The 19337-nt window shown below is 34.5% G+C and overlaps 2 protein-coding genes across 2 annotated transcripts in view; both read right to left on the reverse strand.

The window, feature by feature from the left end:
- csw (protein tyrosine phosphatase non-receptor type corkscrew) overlaps nt 1–2014 on the reverse strand; it is a 30136-nt gene extending 28122 nt beyond the window's left edge. The window contains exons 1-2 of the mRNA XM_089641012.1: nt 1892–2014; nt 825–899 (exon numbers count right to left, since the gene is read on the reverse strand). The gene's annotated coding sequence lies outside the window, so the exon portion shown is untranslated. The remainder of the gene's footprint in view (nt 1–824; nt 900–1891) is intronic.
- Nucleotides 2015–7481: 5467 nt separating this feature from the next.
- Nucleotides 7482–19337, reverse strand: part of LOC149425668 (uncharacterized) — a 42575-nt gene continuing 30719 nt past the window's right edge. Inside the window, exons 7-8 of the mRNA XM_089641066.1 lie at nt 15486–15664; nt 7482–11543 (exon numbers count right to left, since the gene is read on the reverse strand). Of these exons, the coding sequence (XP_089497192.1) occupies nt 11363–11543; nt 15486–15664 (360 nt within the window). The 3' untranslated portion in view covers nt 7482–11362. The remainder of the gene's footprint in view (nt 11544–15485; nt 15665–19337) is intronic.

The following is a 19337-nucleotide window of genomic DNA, read 5'->3' on the forward strand; positions in this document are numbered from 1 at the left end:
CGGTTCAGCCATGTCACAAACCCTTCCCTTACGGTGTTCAAAAATTCCTTGTCCTCCAGTGCTATACACTCGGTAAATATTTTTTATTTATTTATTTATTTATTTATTTATTATTTATTAACGCCGATTATAGCGGCTTTTACAAAAAAATAACATTTGTTATACATATTAATACAGAATATACATAGATAAAAAAAATATAAAATACATAAAAGAGAACAATAGAAATAGTTATTATAAATACAATACAACAATTGTTTATATATTTATATATATATATAAATATATAAACAATTCATATACAATAAATCCCATTAATAAATCCCAAAAATAAATAAATTTTAATTTAATTTTTCTTTTTTTTAAAGACAAAGACATTCTCGATTCCGAATAACCTGATAATATTTGAAAATCTCCTACTACCACCACAGTAAGCGGAAAATGATGCTTGTTTTGTGATGGAGGACTTAGACAGCCGAGGAATTGAACACACTACACCTGGGTGGGACCCAAATGAGATGTTAACTCAGCCACCAACCAGTTGCATGCAATACATAAATGAATTGCAGAGGAATACCAAAAATTTGAACTCAGTGTTAAGTATATTTACAGAGATATTTAATTAATTAGAGACAGTTGACAACACCGGCAAGTAAAGGTTAAATCACAAACTGACTGGTTTGTTACACCCGAAAGATACAGAGTAGGCCCCCAGATGCTCTAATAATATTTCCTTCAACATTGAAAGGTGTGTTAAACAGCTATATAAAATAAATAACAAATGTATTTGTTTTGTCATCGTAATAGACAAAAAAAATACCTACCAACTAAAGGCAAATCACATCTTCCGGGATATCTGGGCAAACTCAATGGTGGGATGCTGTATCTCCCATCAAGTCCTGAGAAAAAACAATTCATATTAAAAATATAAATTTAGTTATTTAGTCAAATTATTAACTACATTTATAAATCATTAAAATATATTAAAACCACTTCAAATACATTTAGAGGTAATATAAATATGTATTTTGTATAATTCTTGTCCATAACTGCATCTGTACGGAGTTCATCATAAATAAGTTTGGTAGAATATTAATACATAACTGAATGTTGACAAATAAATAATATAAACTAATGTTGTACTGCGTGGCAAAGCAATGAACGAAGGAAAGATGAAGGGGGAGCAAAGGGGGATAGGCCAAAGCAGCGTATGATAAAGACGTTAATGAGGAACTTGTGTTTGTAGCTAAAGATGAAAAAGATATTTAAAGAGCACTAAATAAACATGACACTAGTTCTTTAAAACAAAGACCAAGAAAGCGCTAATGAAACCCAAAACAAGGATAAACCATTGTGTAAGTATGACTCACATTCGAATAATAAACCTTATAATTATTGAAAAGATTGCGCTAGTCTCTGACACTGGCAAATTATAAAAGTAAATTATGGTTAACCTTCAAATCATTCTAACCTACTTTCAGAGATGTTCATGAGGGGGATTTTCACAAGTGTATTAGAATGTATCTATTTAGTTAAACGTTTTAAATATAGCATCAACCAATGGACCATTACCGTCCAGAAAACATTCAGTAGGCAAAACAATTATAAAGTAGATGCATAAATTAGCAAAACACCTCTGATGTGTCTCATTGTTTAGTTTCTCAAAAACATAATAAAAGATATATATTTATTTATTTTATAATAATTTCTGTAAAGGATATTCGAGGTTTAAGATTATTTAAATAAATTCCTGATCTTTCGTAGAATAATAATTGATGTCACATCTGTCAGACCGAAAATGTTTACAGAATAATTGAAACTTTACAAATATGCTTCCCTCGAGTTGCAAGATGTTATTGTATGCGAAGCAATAGATATTGGATTCACTTACCGTTCTAAAAAAATATTTTAAAGGTGTTTTAGATCAAAAACCAACCCCAGATGCACAATCACATTCACGATGACAGATAATATTATCCATATATTATCTATAATATCTATGATAGTTTAGAAGCAAGACAAAAGATTAGGCACTCCCTCGGTAATGCCATTGATTAAAAAAACTTATTTTAATTAGTACCTATTCACTTTTCACGAACATTTGACTTCAAAAGAAAATGTTCGAATTCGATTTAGTCTCAAGTTTTGATTCCATTTTTCTGATAATATTACTACCATTACAGCAGGAGAATTCTCGCTAGGTACCAACCTCATAATTTTTTTAGTTGAACATGGAGAAAAAATAAATTCTTGAGGTTTTTGCATTAGGTGGAGTGGTTTATTTATGATTATGTGTATGTAAAATATCTAAGCTTATAAATTATTTTGAATGAATAAAATAGGATGCCCGAAATCCGTAAGGTAATGTGGTTTCTCAAAATACTTTTCTCTTGGATCCATGACTGAGGATTATAATGAATGTTATCTTCGATGCTCAGACCGTCGATTCGAATCCTGGGGAAAAACTCATTGATCTGACCAAGATAAATCAATAAAACATTTTTTTAAGTTATTTATTTAGTGTAATGTGCACTTGAGGTGAACTATCAAAAAAACTGCGCAGTATAAATGAACCGATATTATTACTAGTAGTTCTGTAAACAGTTATTTATTTTTGGATAATTTATATAGCGCCGCTTTTGTGAGAGATCACCTCACCACTATATATACCAGAAAAGTAAATTTGTAATTTTCTCTTATTTAATAAATCAAAACCAAAATTTCCTATGAAATCATGAGATTTGAAAGTAGGTATAATATCTACCTATTTAATATGTTAAAAACCATAATATATACTATTTTATGTAACATTGGTTTATTTCAAATAAGGAAATATACTATAATTTGTCCAAAGAAGTCACTATCTTAATGACAATTCTTTTTTCAAACATTCTTCAGGCAGGTACCATAATATTGAAAAAATATGAATAAGTGCAAATAAACAACGATTTCACATTTGAACCATAAAACGGCTTCCATCTTGAAACAGAATGTACAAACAAATTTACAGACAGAGGAAATGCAAAAAGGGGAAGTTAAATTTAGGAGGCGGGTATGGGTACCATTTATTGGATAGCCCTGCCATAGATCACCCGAAGTGGTTCGCTACGTTTGGCGACTTATCAGGGGTTCTGGGGTTCATAGGGTGAAGTTTGTCTAGGTCTTGGTGGCAGATGCCTACCTACTGTTAGATGACATTCTGCGAGGCGCGTTGGATCGGGAGAAACTGGTTGATGGAGACCTTTTGACCTCTCCCGCCAGACTTTCTCGACCCATCGCCTTGCACCCCAGTGCAGTGTTGATATGCCCAAAAAATGTATTTCCATAGATTCCAGGGATACCACCTTAGCAAGTAAAAAAACAGCCGTCGGAAGGAAGTGGGTGGGGGGTTTTACTTTGTTGTATGTGTATTACATTGTAAGCAGTAGCTCATTTAATTATTCTTTGTATTTTACCGCATCTGTCACACTATCAAATATCAAAAAAATTGTAAATATAATGAGATGATAATTAAAGTCTTGGACACTTTTGGAAGTTCGTGTATTATTTATGTTTTACACTTTGAAAATGGCGGGTGATATCAAGAGATCCGTATTCGTCAGAGATTGCGTCATAAAGATTGCGTCGAGAAGAGACCGCCAACCAAGGGTAGAGAACCCAGCTACCATTCCAGCCGGTCCAGTGTGGCCACCCGCAGCATATTATGAATCTTCCCAGTGTGTCCGGGATTGGTTGTTGGTTTTACAATATTTTATATGACCTGTAATGTTGCTATATTATGTATTTCGATAAAATTAAAATAATTTCAAACATGTAAAAAGTAATAGAAGACAATATTATCAATCTGAAACGAATATTTAAAGCATAAAAGGCACAGTCGCATCTAGGACTTGAATCCAGGATCCTCGCCTTGCCTTGACTTTGGCATTGTCTTCAATAATTAAATATTTCAGTTTGAGGTTCTACTCATAAAGTTATTCCAAAAATAAATATAAAAAGAACATTTAATACAGACAGGTAAATAGAGGTTTGAGTACAAAAGACAGGTAATTATTTACTATTCCGTCACCCGAAAAAGCAAAAATTTTTATTTTTTAGGTACACAATAAAATATTAATATTTCCTTCAAACATAATATGATTTTGTGTTGTTAACTCCTACTGTGTGGCTGGCTACTTTGCAGTCCAGTGAAATTAACACTACCTTGAGTTGCAATGCAGTGTGCACCGTGTTGAGCTAGGTTTTAGAAGTTTTTAATGTATTTCGTTACTGTCAATGAAAATTCCAAAGTAAAATAGTTGATTTTGTATAATTGTTTCTATTATTTCAAATCTAACTCTCAATATTAAATTTGGCTCCGAGATATTTACAAAATTCAACCCATTTCATAAGTGTTAATGTTAAAAAACACTGCTTGATTTACATCAACATTATTTAAGGTTACCGGGAATCCTAAAAATATGCCATGCATGTAAAGTAAAAATACTTTTTTACTTTACATGCATTACATATTGTATGTATGTAGGTACTAGATGAGTCGTACTAGCTCTTGATACATGGAACAACTGGTACAAGTAAGAATAAATACTTATTCCAAATACCTGTTCTCTTGTAATTCTCACTTGTACTTACTTACAAATGATGATATGCCAAAAGGAATTTTTGTGTGGGATATTACTCACTCAATGCTGGATTCCCCACAAATTTTCTACATAAAATTGATTCCCCAGTGCATTTACTTTGCGGGTATCCATATTTGGGTGAGAGGAACACTCTTCTCATTAAGTGTCTTGCGTCTGGCAAGTATTGCGTATACGGGATGCAAAAGACGTGCAATACTCGCCAGACGCGCAATTCTCGCAAGACACACAATACGCGCAAGATGCGCAATACTTAAAAGTACTAAGTAAGAAAGTAGCTAAAATAAATTAGATGATCATATATTATTATTATTATAGTATATATTTGCTTTAAAAATGATTGTACAAACATGTTTATTATCAATACAAGTAATATTGTCATATGCCGCAGTGGGAGGGATGGATCATACGTCCGTCATTCCTGGACACATTGACCCCCAGATTCCTACCCACCGCTCATGGCTTTTACCTTCCCAGAACTTTCTCTCCCTCATTTCCTTAAAAAGACCCTCGATACAGCATCTTCAAAGATGACATAGGCCCTGAGGGAGTTTGTTTTTAGACTAATGTAAAAAAGAAAAACAGAAATTCGCTATCCTCAGTCAATTGTAAGATACTATTGGTTGTGAGATCTTCCAAGAGTAGTTTTTAACTCATTTGAAGCAATCTTGTCCTCAGACACTAAATTTCGCCGTGCGCCAGCTGATTCTATTTTCATAATAACATAACTAGTTTTTTGCAAAATTATGTTTTTGTAAATTGTATCATCTTATATAATCAGATAATGTATTTATCTTGCTCGGGCCAGTTATAATTGTTGCATGTAATTTTTGGTGCTATTTTCCCGCCCGCGTTCCGCGCGTTTTACCTACATCAAGTCAGTTGTAGTAACCGCGCCGCAAGTACAACCGCTTTCCGCATAACCTATCTTGAGTTATTAAAACCACCGCGCCGCGCTGTAAACGGCAAATGTTATACCGCAAAGAAAGCCGTGAAAAAGTGCATAAAAATAGCAATCTTTAACGCATTGACCATTTCGCAAATCCAATATCACTATTCCCTTTCCTGAACTCTCTTCCAATACTAACAATTACCCTACCGGTGATTACCGCAGAGCAAAGTGGAAAGGTGCCGACAGCTTAGAGATATTGGTAAGTCAAATCAAGCAAATTTACAAAATACCGCAATTACAGTCCATTCACGCCGCAACATATCTTAATATATAAAAATTTAGTTTAAATCCCAGGAATACTTAATGTCTCTGCACCGAAATGAGATACGGGGTTGAATTAAAGTCAATGTAATGTAGTTTTTAACAGTAACATTGTGGTATACAGTAATGAATAGTGGAAGAAGTCAGAGACGCCCGAGAAAAACATTGCGAGAAAACATGAGTGGTTACACTCTCGTAAAGGTTTATATGTTTTATTTATAATATTAAATACTGTATTTTTATGTTATAATATAAACTTACCTTGTAAATATTGATAAATAGTAAAATATATTAACCTACCATAAATAGTTTCCCCAGAATATTTAGCCCGTCGTCAGACAGGTCGGTGAGCAATCGACATAAACCGAATGCTAACACCCTGCGCACAAAAGTTCCACACTGAACTGCGCTGCAGACTGTTAACTTTCTATAGCGAACTTCAATTTCTACGCAGGGTCTTGCTGCATTCGGTTTATGTCGATTGTTTACCGACCCATGAGACGAGGGGCTTAGTTATATTAAGAGAAGTTGACGCACAAAATAAATAAATGCACACACTCAGTGGGACTACACCAGAAGTAGGCAGACCTTTAAGGGCCAAGTTGTGAAGGAAACAGTATAACAAATGTATCAGAGAGCCATATGCCAACCGGGGTGGGTGAATAAAGAATTTCTGAGAGAACAAGAAAAATATCTTATAAATTATCATTTTAGGTAGTAAATGAATTTTGTATAAAATAAAGAGCTAGAATATCTGAAAAATCTGGTTCCAAAAGAGCAGTTGGCAACACTCATGCTGTTGGAGTCAAAGTTCTTTGGCGGCTCTATCTCATAAGCACGGTTGAGTGGAAGTGAAATTGGAGTTGATGTACTGTAGCGGTAGGAACTGTCCGCTCACATAATCAAGAATTCTAGACACGCGTTGGCATAGAATTTCAGCCGCCACTCGTTGATTTCAAGTAGCCAAGCGTGGAATTCCAGAGAAGCCGGCAGTTGGTTTTCGTGGCAGGTGGCGGAAGGACATCGGAGAGACGGGCTGTTTGAATGTCGGAGATTAATACGCGCACGTGAGACAATTTTGATTAATCCACATGAATTAGACACATCTTTTAGATATCACCATGATTATAAATTCGTTTAGATGAGTTTTCTAGACTGGCGCTCAGTGGTGATGTCTTATTTTTTTAGCTTCATAGTTAATATAATCATACAAGTTAAACATCGTGGCCGAATTCAATTTGCGTTGTGCTAACTAATAGCCAACCACCCCTGATAATTTAAATATAAGTATTGCTCTTGTATTCAAGTTTAGTCTCAAATATACTCTATGTTGTTTTATCACAATTAATATTGCTGTATTCATTTCATTCCCTTTATTGCTGCAAGCCACGGTAGAGCAAATAACCGGTATACGGTAAGTCATATTAATATGTGGTAAATTACGTTACAGTACGAAGAGCCGCAAATGCCTATGCAAAGAGCCACGGTCTGCCGGCCCCTCAGTCAGTGTTGGATGAAGTTAACAAATGGCGGCCTTGAGCCCACTAGGTCCCTTTTATCCAACTTCGTACCCCTCCACTTCTTTGGGAAAGGAACAAATAAAACACGGCCATTATAAATAACATTGTCTTGATATACTGCTTTATTCTGTAACATGATCAGGACCGGTGCTTGAAGGCTACTGCTGAATACAAAAATTCGCCCATCAAATGCTAGGTTTAGTATTTACAACATACATACATAATAATGTAATGATATTCTGTGTGAGATTGCGTTTGTTAATACAATAGGTCTGTCTACCAACCTACCAGTATATATTAGCATTACACATATGTCCTTACCGCACAATGTTCTATAAAACTCCCGATGTCCGCTTCTGTAAAGCGCACAAAAGAACATTACAATGATATTAGTTTTACTATAAATATATCGTTATCATACTTCTCAATGTAACTATGTATATAAATACTTCTCTGGCGCTTTTTGGATGCCACTGGTTTGTTATACACACACTGCATTTGTTTCGCATTTAGTCTCAAAAATTTCTTTTTTGAAATATAAAACCTTAATTATATAGAAATTTACATTATTTAGCTAGTTATAGTTAGCCTATGGAAAATAACATTCAACAGTTGATTAAAAATGAATTACATCGTAATAGGAATAATGCTCACAATTTGTTTGGTAAGTAAGTACGTAAAACAAAACAAATGTCCCTCAACATACTGACCAAAATTGAATTGAATTAACTTACCAGCGTGAAATAATAACATAATATGTGCACATAACATACTATCCCACTAACGCCCAAACTTACCCAAGAGCTTCCTAGTTAAATATCAATTCACAAAATTATAAAATATATTCAACCAAAAATATTGTCATCAAAAATATTATTTACCGTGCCAATTTGTCATAAGGAGTATTAATTACATGTTTTAGATTCACTGATCCCAATGATAATATTTACAGATTTTAATTTCATGTATAAAAATGTCAAATTATAATTAGAAGCAAATAAACTGAAATGTGTTATTCCACAGAAGCTATCATAGCAAACATTTTGTAAAAACTTATTCAAATTGTAGATTGCTCATCTTAAAGGCAGTGCACTATTGAAAATAGGGAAGAATCAGTCTCAGGTAGTAAGGCTTAGTACACACTGCCATTAAACACAGCAGTTTGGGAATAGCTGAAAATGCCAAACCGCGTATAAACAAACATGCACTGCTGGCTGGCGTTTTTATTTAATTCTATTTCAGTACCACCGTGAAATAGAATTAAGAAATACACGGTTTGTCATTTTCAGCTATTCCAAAACCGCTGCGTTTAATCGCAGTGCGCGCTAAGCCTAAAAATTTGCAAAAATAAATAACAAAAACCAAGCAATATTTAATCATCTAAATAATTTTTTCATTCAATTGAGGTCTGATTTTTATATCTTATTTCGCATACTGTTAACTTCATCTTCTAAAATGTTTACTTAACATTTATAAGGAATGAGTAGTTAATGTTAGCCAATTATATATTAAAATTGTGATAAAGCACTGATTCTTAGTAATAAGCGGGTAAATTTACTCCAATATTATTTGTATTACAGTGGAAACACCAAATATATGCACCAAACAAAAAATTCAGTTGACATGATATTCAGTTAACATGATTTTCAGCTATCCTGGCATTCAGTTAATGTTTAGTTAACTAATATATTATTCAGTTATAAGGACATCAAGTTAACGTGATACTTATTCAGTTAACATGATAATTAAATAATGCATAAAACAATCAATCTTCGCTTGTACTTGATCTAGTCATCGGTGAATATTCACAGTTGCCTCTTTCCACCCACAAATAGAATGTTGCATCTATTTCAGCATAAATAAAACAATACCACTCACTGGAAAGAATCCGTTTTAAGTAGCTTTTTCTGGAATATTTTCTTGGGTGCATTTGAATTATAGTCAAGTTCATTTATAACAACTCTGCTTACAATGTTTTAGCAAATGGCTACTGAGTTAAGTTTTTAATATTCTTCTCTTTAACCGTACATAATTTTCCCGCACCATCGATGTTGTTATAAACAAATGTGACCGTATTTCTAAGTAGACGTTAATAGCGATAATATAAAATTCAATAAAGTAAGATATTCATTCGTATACTATCAATTTTGAAAACTAGTAACTAAAATAAATTATTATTCCGCTTCGTATAATTAAATAACTTATCACCAGATTAATTAATTAATAGTTCTCGACAGCTAAGGATAAAAATTTGGGAGAAATAAATGCCACCTGCCAATGTCAAGCGCTTTAACTCTTTAAGATGAGTAAATGTTGCAAACAAATTGGACCAGATATTTAAGTAAATAATACAAATTAAATATTTTGGCCAACAAAACTGGCATTTTTTAATTACACGACATAAGTAACATTAATTTATGACTTCTTCCAAAAAGTTTATATTCTTAGTCTCAATTTTTTTTAGCATACGTGAATTTTTTAAGACAATAAAAGGTATGTAAATTTTCGTGTTAAATCTTTTACAATCTCTCTTGAACAAAATTAAATAAAATTTGTACATTAAAAATGCAAAAGGTTTATATTTTTTACGGCATTTGAAACGCTCAGATCAAAAGTAGATTATTTTTGCTACAAAGCAAATTGATTCTTTAGTTTGTAACAAAGAATGTTGCATATTTTTTTCATTTAATATTCGCAATAAGTTATATTTAAAAAAAAAAATCAGTTCTTTGGAATTGTCAATAGTAGAATTTGTTCAATACTATTAAAAAGAAGAAAAATGAGATGACTTAGATACAATAGCTTTGAGAAATGTTAATGATTATATATAAAAGTATATATTATTATACAAAATATCATCACAGGGCTGTTAAAATATTGAATGGACAAAAGTAAAATTTTACATAAGAGTGAGAATAGTGACGTACTTTTGGAGAGGTTTGTAGTTTGTAGCTGTCTATTATTTTGGTTCGGTGACATGTAGAAATCACATAGTTGAGTTAACATTTGAAAATCATCAATTGTCACATTGAAGGTTTTAACAGTCCAACGATAATATGTAGGTTAGGATCATCTCACGCCTCCAAACAACTTACCCGACTAACATTTCGCTACATTGTCCTACTGGGTTACATCCGGTAACCTTTCTTTCTTTCCTCTCGAGACCTCGTCCCTTCTGTCCGACTGCTTTGGAACCAGGACTTAACACCTATTACATATATAAGATAGGTCCCCGCAATTCTCAAGTTTCCACATCAGTTGGAAAAGGACCAATCTTCCAACTGCTCATTAAACTCAATGCTGAGACTGCCAGCGCTCATAATGTGTGATTTGTAACCTCCTGTCTCGGTCAAATGCGTAAACCGTCCAAAGCAGCTAAATGTTTGCATCAGAAAATTGATGAACAATCTGGACTCAGAAGTACCTGATACAATAATTTATTGTATTTGTTTACTGTTTTAGAACTACTATTGTCTACGCGTGGAAAATTATTGTGCAGTTATTAAGTATATTTTTCCAGTCTTAGATTGAAAACAAAATCCTTATAATACATGTCTCAGTAGTCCTTTCTGTTAGAAACAAACATTAGGAAGTTGGACAGAAATGAAACTTTTCCTTAAAAACATTCAACGGAGATTAGCGATTCATCATCTTTCAACATATACAAATGCATGTGGTCTGTCGTTTCAATTTTAAATCTACACGTAACAATATCAAAGAGAGCGGAAACAAGTCATATCTCCAAGGGAACTGCACACTCAACAACAATAATTTATCACTGGAAAATAGACTTTTTGGTACTGCAGAGATTGTATTCTCACGCGGCATTAACAAAATAAACCAAACATATTCTTTTGACATTACTAAATTCTTCTTTGTTTCCTTCAAGTCAAAGTCTTTGTGTAACAACTGACCCTTCAAGAAGTGGAGATTAGTTGCACAGCGGGATGTTAGTAGTAGGAGTGGGGGGGCCAGGCGTCGGCCGGGGGCTAGCTGAGGCGGGGTCGCTTGGGGGGCGTCTCCTCGGAGGGGGCCCCGCAGCCCTCGTTGCGTAGCATGTACTTAAGCTGTGGCATGTAGTTCATGACGTCGCGCACCTGGACCAGGGTGGAAGCATTCTCCGAGGTCTGCTTGCATTTGCCAGCATTGCGAAGGATCTGCACCTGTATTCTGGAAACCACACAAATATCGTTAATTCAGAGTCCATTACTTTAAATACGAGGGTGGGGTGAAAAGTTTCCGGCCTAACAAAGAAAACACAAATTATTTAGATTTTTTTTGTGCTTTTATTTCTCTAATAACTTTCTCGTTTCTCTGAAGTTTTTGTCATCTGAGCCATGTTTTGACCTTAGGGAATAGATCTAGCTGGGTGCTAAATCTGGCAAATAAGGCGTTAAGGAAGCAATTCGAACTTCAATTCGTTGATTTTACCCATCGCGAGTGTGGTGGTGCATTGTCGTGGTGACACAATTTTTTTTTTGCCAGATGTGGTCGTTTTCTTTTTACTTTGTCACTCAAACGTTGCAGTATGTTTGCATAGTACTCACCATTGATAGTTTTACCAATCCATCCTAAATTCATTTCTTGTAACTCCAAATGGAGACCTTTCAATACAAGTATTTTATAGAAGAGGAACATTAAAAAATCAAAAGCAGCGAAAACTAATTGTATGAATTATTTTAGTTAACATTATTGATTATTCTCTGTAAATTGATTAATTATTTAATTAAAAAAATATATTCAAAAATAAATAAATAAAATAATCGCATGCTTTTCTGATTGATCCATTTTCACGAAAATGACAAAGGCGTCTTCTTCGAAAGAGTGTCAAAAGTACACTAACAGAGCTATACCCGAAATTTGGTATACAAGCTAGTGAAGAATAGTTTTATATAATGCCAGTGCAAAATTAGACCTGCTGGCGCCATCTACGTGTCATGCTTCGTAGTAAGGAAACACAAGATTCACTTTTAGTACAACAAATATAAACATATTTATTGTATCTCCATAAATCATAATACTGAGATAAGTGATATTGAAAGTTTGTAACTCCTTGAAAATAAGTTGTCATTTCTATATTATAGTAGCTGTATCTTATGTAAATACAATAACTAGGCATGGACTTTTATGGCTAAAATATCTGTGCTGATGAAAACATTTCATGGGGCATTTACAATATATTTTGGTATGTTTATATCCTTGGGTTTAAGAGATCCAATATTTGTACCCTCAACAAAATATAGGCTATCTGCATTTCAGTGCTTAACTAATTTTGGACCAAATTGGAGATAGGAAGACATGGCATGACCAAGTGAATCAGATACTTGAGTCGGGCCATGTCAAGAGTTAGAACAATAGAAGAGTATGTATGAGACGATGTATGAATGTGAATGAAGCAAGGAGTGTGTGCCAAGACCGAGTTGTTTGGCGGTCCATCCTCTCTGCCTACCCCTGCGGTGAAACGGCGTGATGGTTAGTTAGTTAGTTAGTTAGTTGGAGATACAATATTTTAACTCTTAACCAGTTGATCGTCTGATTAAGAAAAAGTCAAAATACCCCCAACTGTCAGGCGAGAATTTTCAGAACCACACGTGAATTACCTTGATGAGTTTTGTTCAAATATCAGTATTAAAAATATGTTTTTATTTTATTTTGCAATTGTTTTCTGTTTACCAAATAATGTATTTACATTAATGTCATGTTTATATCATAAGACATTTCCCCAGAATACCTAATTTTAAAAAAAAATAACTGAAAACAAAAAGATTTATAGGAAAATATGAAGTGGTTTTATTATTTCTACATATACCCTACATGAAAAACAGTATTCAAAAGGTGTTTTCAAAGAAATAATTACCTTTATATTAATTTGAAAACTCAATCATTTTCATTTAACTTTTAAATTTTCATTTATTTTAACAAATTTTGACATTCATAACAAATTATTAATTTGGTAAGCTGTCAGAGACTATATTTATGAAATAAACAGTAGAATCTACAGTGTTATTAGCGCAAGCGATTCTGATTTTTCAACATTTTTCAAAGCATAATGCTTAAAATTTCATCCGAAAACACTCCAGCGTGGATGGTACTAGAGTTCCCACTTGTGCGGGAGCGCCAAACAGTCGTAAGAAGTAGAGTGCACGCACATGTGATCGAAAAACAGTACACAAGCCACCGAAATGATTCATTATTATTTATTTAACGCCCATAAGGCTTTTACAAACATTATACATGTCGAAAATTTACAAACATAATACATATAGACAGACACATGTCAGCTATATTTTGCAAATAATATAGAAACATATCAGTTACATAAACAACTAATTATTTTGGCTTTGGTGTAGGATGGAGAGGTTTTAAATATCGAAAAGGTCTGTATATATATATTGGCAGTTCATTGAAATGGCGCTAGTGGGGAGTGATATGAATAGTTAGTGCTATGGTTGTCACAGTGGAAAAGATGGGGAAGTGAAGTTGATTTAACAGGGACACGAATATTAATAACACTTAGGGCCACTTGTTTAGGAAAAGCTGAACAATTGTTCAGATTCCCAAGTTCTATTCGAATGTAAGAAAATCTTCACGTCCATTTTATTCAAATACAAATTGGGTTGTTTAAACTCCAAAAAAGCATCCGTTATATTTGAATAATTCGTTTCAGTGTTCCCCGTCGAATCGGGCAATTATTCCAGAGAATTCGATAGGAATTCATTTTTAGGCCACAACTTACAAGTTGTTTATGGAATGCGGGCGGGCATAGGCCCGTCATGTGTCAGATTTCTTTGCTCGTATGTTGTGCGTAATATTTTTTTACAAAATAAATAAAACAGTGAGTATAGTTTTTATTCGTATTCAGTTAATTACATATTTAGTAAAGTTAATATAGTAACATGCAATCGTATTACTGATTTATTCTATCTTTTTCCAGGATGGGAAGTTAATAATAATAATAATACTTGGATGACTTGTATAGCGCCGTTTTTGTGCAAAAACACCTCAAGGGCGCTGTACAAACTTATAATACATTTCTACAGTGATCTATGTTATTACTTAACTATTTATGGAGAAAATATACAGTACAATACTTACCTGGTAGGTCACTTGAGATTAACACTTAATTAACATTATCTAATTGTTTATTGGCGAAATTTAGATACAGGATTTAGGACTCATTAGTTCATTAGTTAGGACTCATTAGTTCTTCATAAACATAACCTAAAAGCCACTGAAGAAAATGGTTCTGGCTCACTTGATCAAAAATATCAATCACATGAAGAAAGTTTGTTAAATTATCGAAAAATATACAATTTTACAGTCGGCAATAGTTTGTGATATATTGGTCGACAAAAGAAAAAAATTTGTACTTTTTCAATGTTTGTACCAGTTTTTTCATCATTTTCAATCACTGAAACCAACTATATAAAAACGAATTTCGACAATATTATATGTAGAAAAGATATCTAAACTTCTTCCCACAAAACCGTTAACTTCATAAATTTTAATCGTTGGGTTTTCTTTGCGTTATTTGCCAAAATAGTGGGGTCGTTATCACCAGTAATCGGTACATTGTAGTACATACAATCTATCAGATCGCAATTGTGACGTTTAAATAAAACTGTAGATTTGTATAAAAATCAAATCCAGTGCACCCGTCGTCCGGTGTCCGCCATGCGGCCACACTCTCTTCTTTACGTAAATACTAGCTGGCATATACCCGGCTGACTGAATTCCACACAATTGACCTTCAAAACAACAAGATGGTCTGCGTAAAGCCCGGGCGATGCCGGGGACCTCAGCTAGGCTTTTATAAAGATGTAAACTGCATGTCAAAATATCCATCGGCAGTCAGGCGCATTAAACTATACTTCTGGAAGAGCTAAACATGGATAATAAACTATCAACTAACTACTACTAACTACTACTACATACTACACATAGCTCACCAAAGTGAGAAGTGGAAACTGAAACAGCTCATACTCACTGGCAAAGTGGAAGGCAGGTGAAGCAGAGAAAGATTAAGTATCACAGGCGTATGTCTGCAGGGATGGGGAAGCCTGCTTACACAGGGTTCTTGGAAGTTAGGTTGGACTAAGTGTAATTAATTACCTGTTCCCCTTGAAGAGTTCGATACCCAGAATCTCGAGCACCTGGCGGCAGAAGTGGTGCGCCACCGAGGGGAAGAAGTAGCTAACCAGGTCGGGCAAGGTCATCAGCAGCTCCGTGTACACGTAAGGCTTCATGTTGATGCAGGGGATCATCATATTCTCCACAAGGGCCTTTTGGACCTAAGAAAAGTTCCCAGCTTATTATTATTTCTTAGAAATCAAAACTGACAATTTTGTACAAGTTTATTTATTTATTAACGCCCTTTTTCGGGGCTTTTACATGAGAATACCCCCCCCCGCCCCCCCCCGGGTCGGGTACATGTCGATACACCCTGTATAAATATTTCACAATAATATTTTATTGAATGATGATTGTTACATATTCGTTATTTCTGAAACTTAATAATTCTATTTTCGATCCTGAACTAGCACCAATGGAATTTTACAGCATTTTCAGACAGGATAGATCAAATAACATTTCAACAAATAGCATCAATAACCAAGAAGATTCTGGTCGAGGCGGTGGAGTGATGACCATAACACATAACAATCTTAACGCATCCTCTCGCGAAGACTTGGTGTGCAATGCTGAATGCATTTGGTTCACTATTCCTCCCTCTAACTATACCTCCGAACGTACTATCCATGTAGCTTGTGTATATCTCCCAAGGTCATGGATATGAAACCGCTATCAGTTCATTCCTTTGCCTACTCGCTAATGTAAAAGATCAATATCCCTATGACATTTTACTTGTAATTGGAGACTTCAATATGCCCACCATAATATGTGAAATACATGATTCACACTTAACATTTAGTTCCTCACTTACTGACACAATTTATTACTCCGAATTAAAACAATATAATCACATTAAAAATTCCAATAACCAAATCCTAGATTTAATCATCTGTAATAAGGAATGCCATTTATCTCGTGCATGCAATCCTCTTGTCAATGAAGACTCACACCACCCATCGCTTCAAATTATATTACAAATCGATACACTCTCAATTATCAACGCTCCTCCTAAAGTACTATACCTGTTTGAAAAAGCCGACTATGAATTAATCAACCGACATCTGTCGATGATAGACTGGTCATTTACTCAGACGAAGTAGTTGATTCCTTTTATAACATCTTAAATAATGCCATCAACCAATTTGTCCCCAAAACGCCTCGTCAAAAAGAAAAAATTTCCAAACTGGTATTCAGCTCCTCTAATCAAAATCATCAAAGAAAAACAAAAACTTTATAAAAAATGGAAATCCTATAATAATCCAACAGATTACATAGAGTTTGCTATCAAACGTACACAACAAAAACACCTACAGAAGCATTGCTATAATCAATATATAAGTTCAGTTCATTCTAATTTTCAGAATAATAATATACAACTCTGGAATTACGCTAAAAACAAAAGCAAAACAACTCCCACAAATCATACCTTAAAGTTTCGAATTTCGCCGAGTAGCGTGTCGAGGCGAAATTCGAAATCACCTACTTCCCCCCACTCCCCGACCTTGACTCTTTCACCTTATTCACCTACCTTCCTAATTTGAGTAAACAGTGCAGCACGTGACGCGATTGCGGCCACACGCATACTAGGACGTGCCCTATGACCATCTCGTCGTCCGCTGGACGAAAGTTTAGTTATAACAACAATTTTATTGTTAAGGTACGTACATTCATATATTTATTGTTAATGTTGGCGAATCTTCTACAATAGAAGCTCCGGTTCCATCTTCGTCAAACGTGCGTAAAATTTGCTACCTGTGTCCATCCAAGGCCCAGAGGATGACTAAACACCATTGCACCAGATGTAGAAAGGCTATTTGTGGTCCACATAATGTTGACATGTGTGGTCACTGTGTAGACTGATATTTTGATGTTAATTTGTACTTAATTTGTTCATTACAAACAAGTTCCTATAAATATTTTTGATTTATTTCTAGTGTTTTATTGCGTAGTCCACTCGACGAAAGTGTAGTTACAATGAAACAATGAAAATAGTTATCTAGGGTTAGGCTAAGAGTCAGGCACCGGTGCTCATCAAGTATGTCAATTACTCTCTTAACACTTTCATTCCACCTACGTAAGCGATATGGGCACAAACAATATCACCACAATCGATAATTCTACTTATGTAAATAATCATTCTTCGATTGGTAACATAAATATTGACAATCTAATGATCAATAAATACCTGAAAAATTTAGATGTTAGTAAGGGTGCTGGTAGTGACGGTATCTCGCCATATTTCAACAAAAATGTGCCAAAATCTTTCCTACCCTTCAACTAACATATTTATAATGTCACTAAAAGAAGGTAAATTTCCCACAAATTTTAAAGAAGCTATTATAATCCCTATTCATAAAACAGGCTGAAAAATTAACATTGAAAATTACCCCCCAATCTCCATACTGGTACACAGTAAACTTTTTGAGCGTATTGTCTACGATCAAATTTACACAACAATTGTTCGCAATATACAAAACCAACAACACGGATTTCTTCAAAAAAGATCAGTACTAACAAACTTGGTAAATTTTACGGAAATTTAACGAGCAATACGGACAATAGAAACCAAGTAGATGTAATCTACACTGATTACTCTAAGGCCTTCGATAAAGTAAACCATTTCATTCTAATTAAAACAATTAGTCATCCATGGTGACTTACTCCGGTGGCTCACTTCATACCTTTGGAGTAGACTTCAAAGTGTCTCAGTTGAGGGAACAAAGTCCAGCTTCTTTTCTGTGCCCTCTGGTGTACCTCAAGGTTCTCATTTAGGCCCATTATTATTTAATGTGTATATATACGATATTCACAAATGTTTTTTACATGCTAATTACCTAGCATATGCAGATGATAAAAAAATATACTTAGTTATTAAATAAATCTGTATTAAACTTCAAGAGGACCTCAATCGTCTTTTTGTCTATTGCGAATTAAACAAACTTGTTATTAACATTGCAAAATGCAATAAATTAACATTTACACGTAATAAAAATTCCTTTGCATACACATTGAACGGCACCCATATCAATGAAGTAAAATATATCAGGGACCTTGGGGTAACACTGGGTGTTAAATTAAACTTTATCCCAACACTCTGATGAAATCATTAACAAAGCCAATAAAATGCTGGGATTTATTTATACTCGTATAGCAAAACCCTTCCGCATTGGAGGGGACCCACCCTTTCCCAATGGCTGTGTGAGGAAACTGATTGTTTAACCTCCTTAAGCAGGGTACTCACCAAGAGTGTAGCACTGTGTAACGTAACTGATACTGTATCAATCTGCAAGTGGGTACGGCTCGTCCACGATAACCGCGTATCCAGCTACGAGCTCCCGGATCCGCCTTTAGTGCTCGCAGTGTGATCGCAGTGAATCCGCCGTCGGCGGCTCGCTGCGATCACACTGCGCTCCACCCGCGAGCGGCTCGCAGTAGGCTCGCGCCTACGTACTCACTTGATACAGTATCAGTTACGTTACACGGCTAGATGAGTACCCTGCTTTAGCCGCACACGTCAGGACTCTAATTTTTTTTGGAAAAAGAAGCGAAATTTATTTAAAAAAAATTCTAGTTCCTCCAATGTCCCTGCATGCATGATTGTTACTACGAAATAATGTATGCATACTTACATTAATAGTAAACACAAAATAAGAACACATCTGAAATGTGTTTTTAAAAAAACCCTTCCACAACATAAACACTCTATATTCCCTTTACACTTCATATATTCGCCCGCACTTGGAACACTGTACACCGATCTAGACTCCTTATTACAAGCCCACATTGAAAGAATGGAAAGAATTCAAAAAAAAAAAAATTATAAACTAAACTTTT

Source organism: Hesperophylax consimilis, chromosome 2, assembly GCF_061612785.1.
Source record: "Hesperophylax consimilis isolate HC1 chromosome 2, BYU_Hcon_1.0, whole genome shotgun sequence".
In the NCBI taxonomy this organism is placed as follows: domain Eukaryota; kingdom Metazoa; phylum Arthropoda; class Insecta; order Trichoptera; family Limnephilidae; genus Hesperophylax; species Hesperophylax consimilis.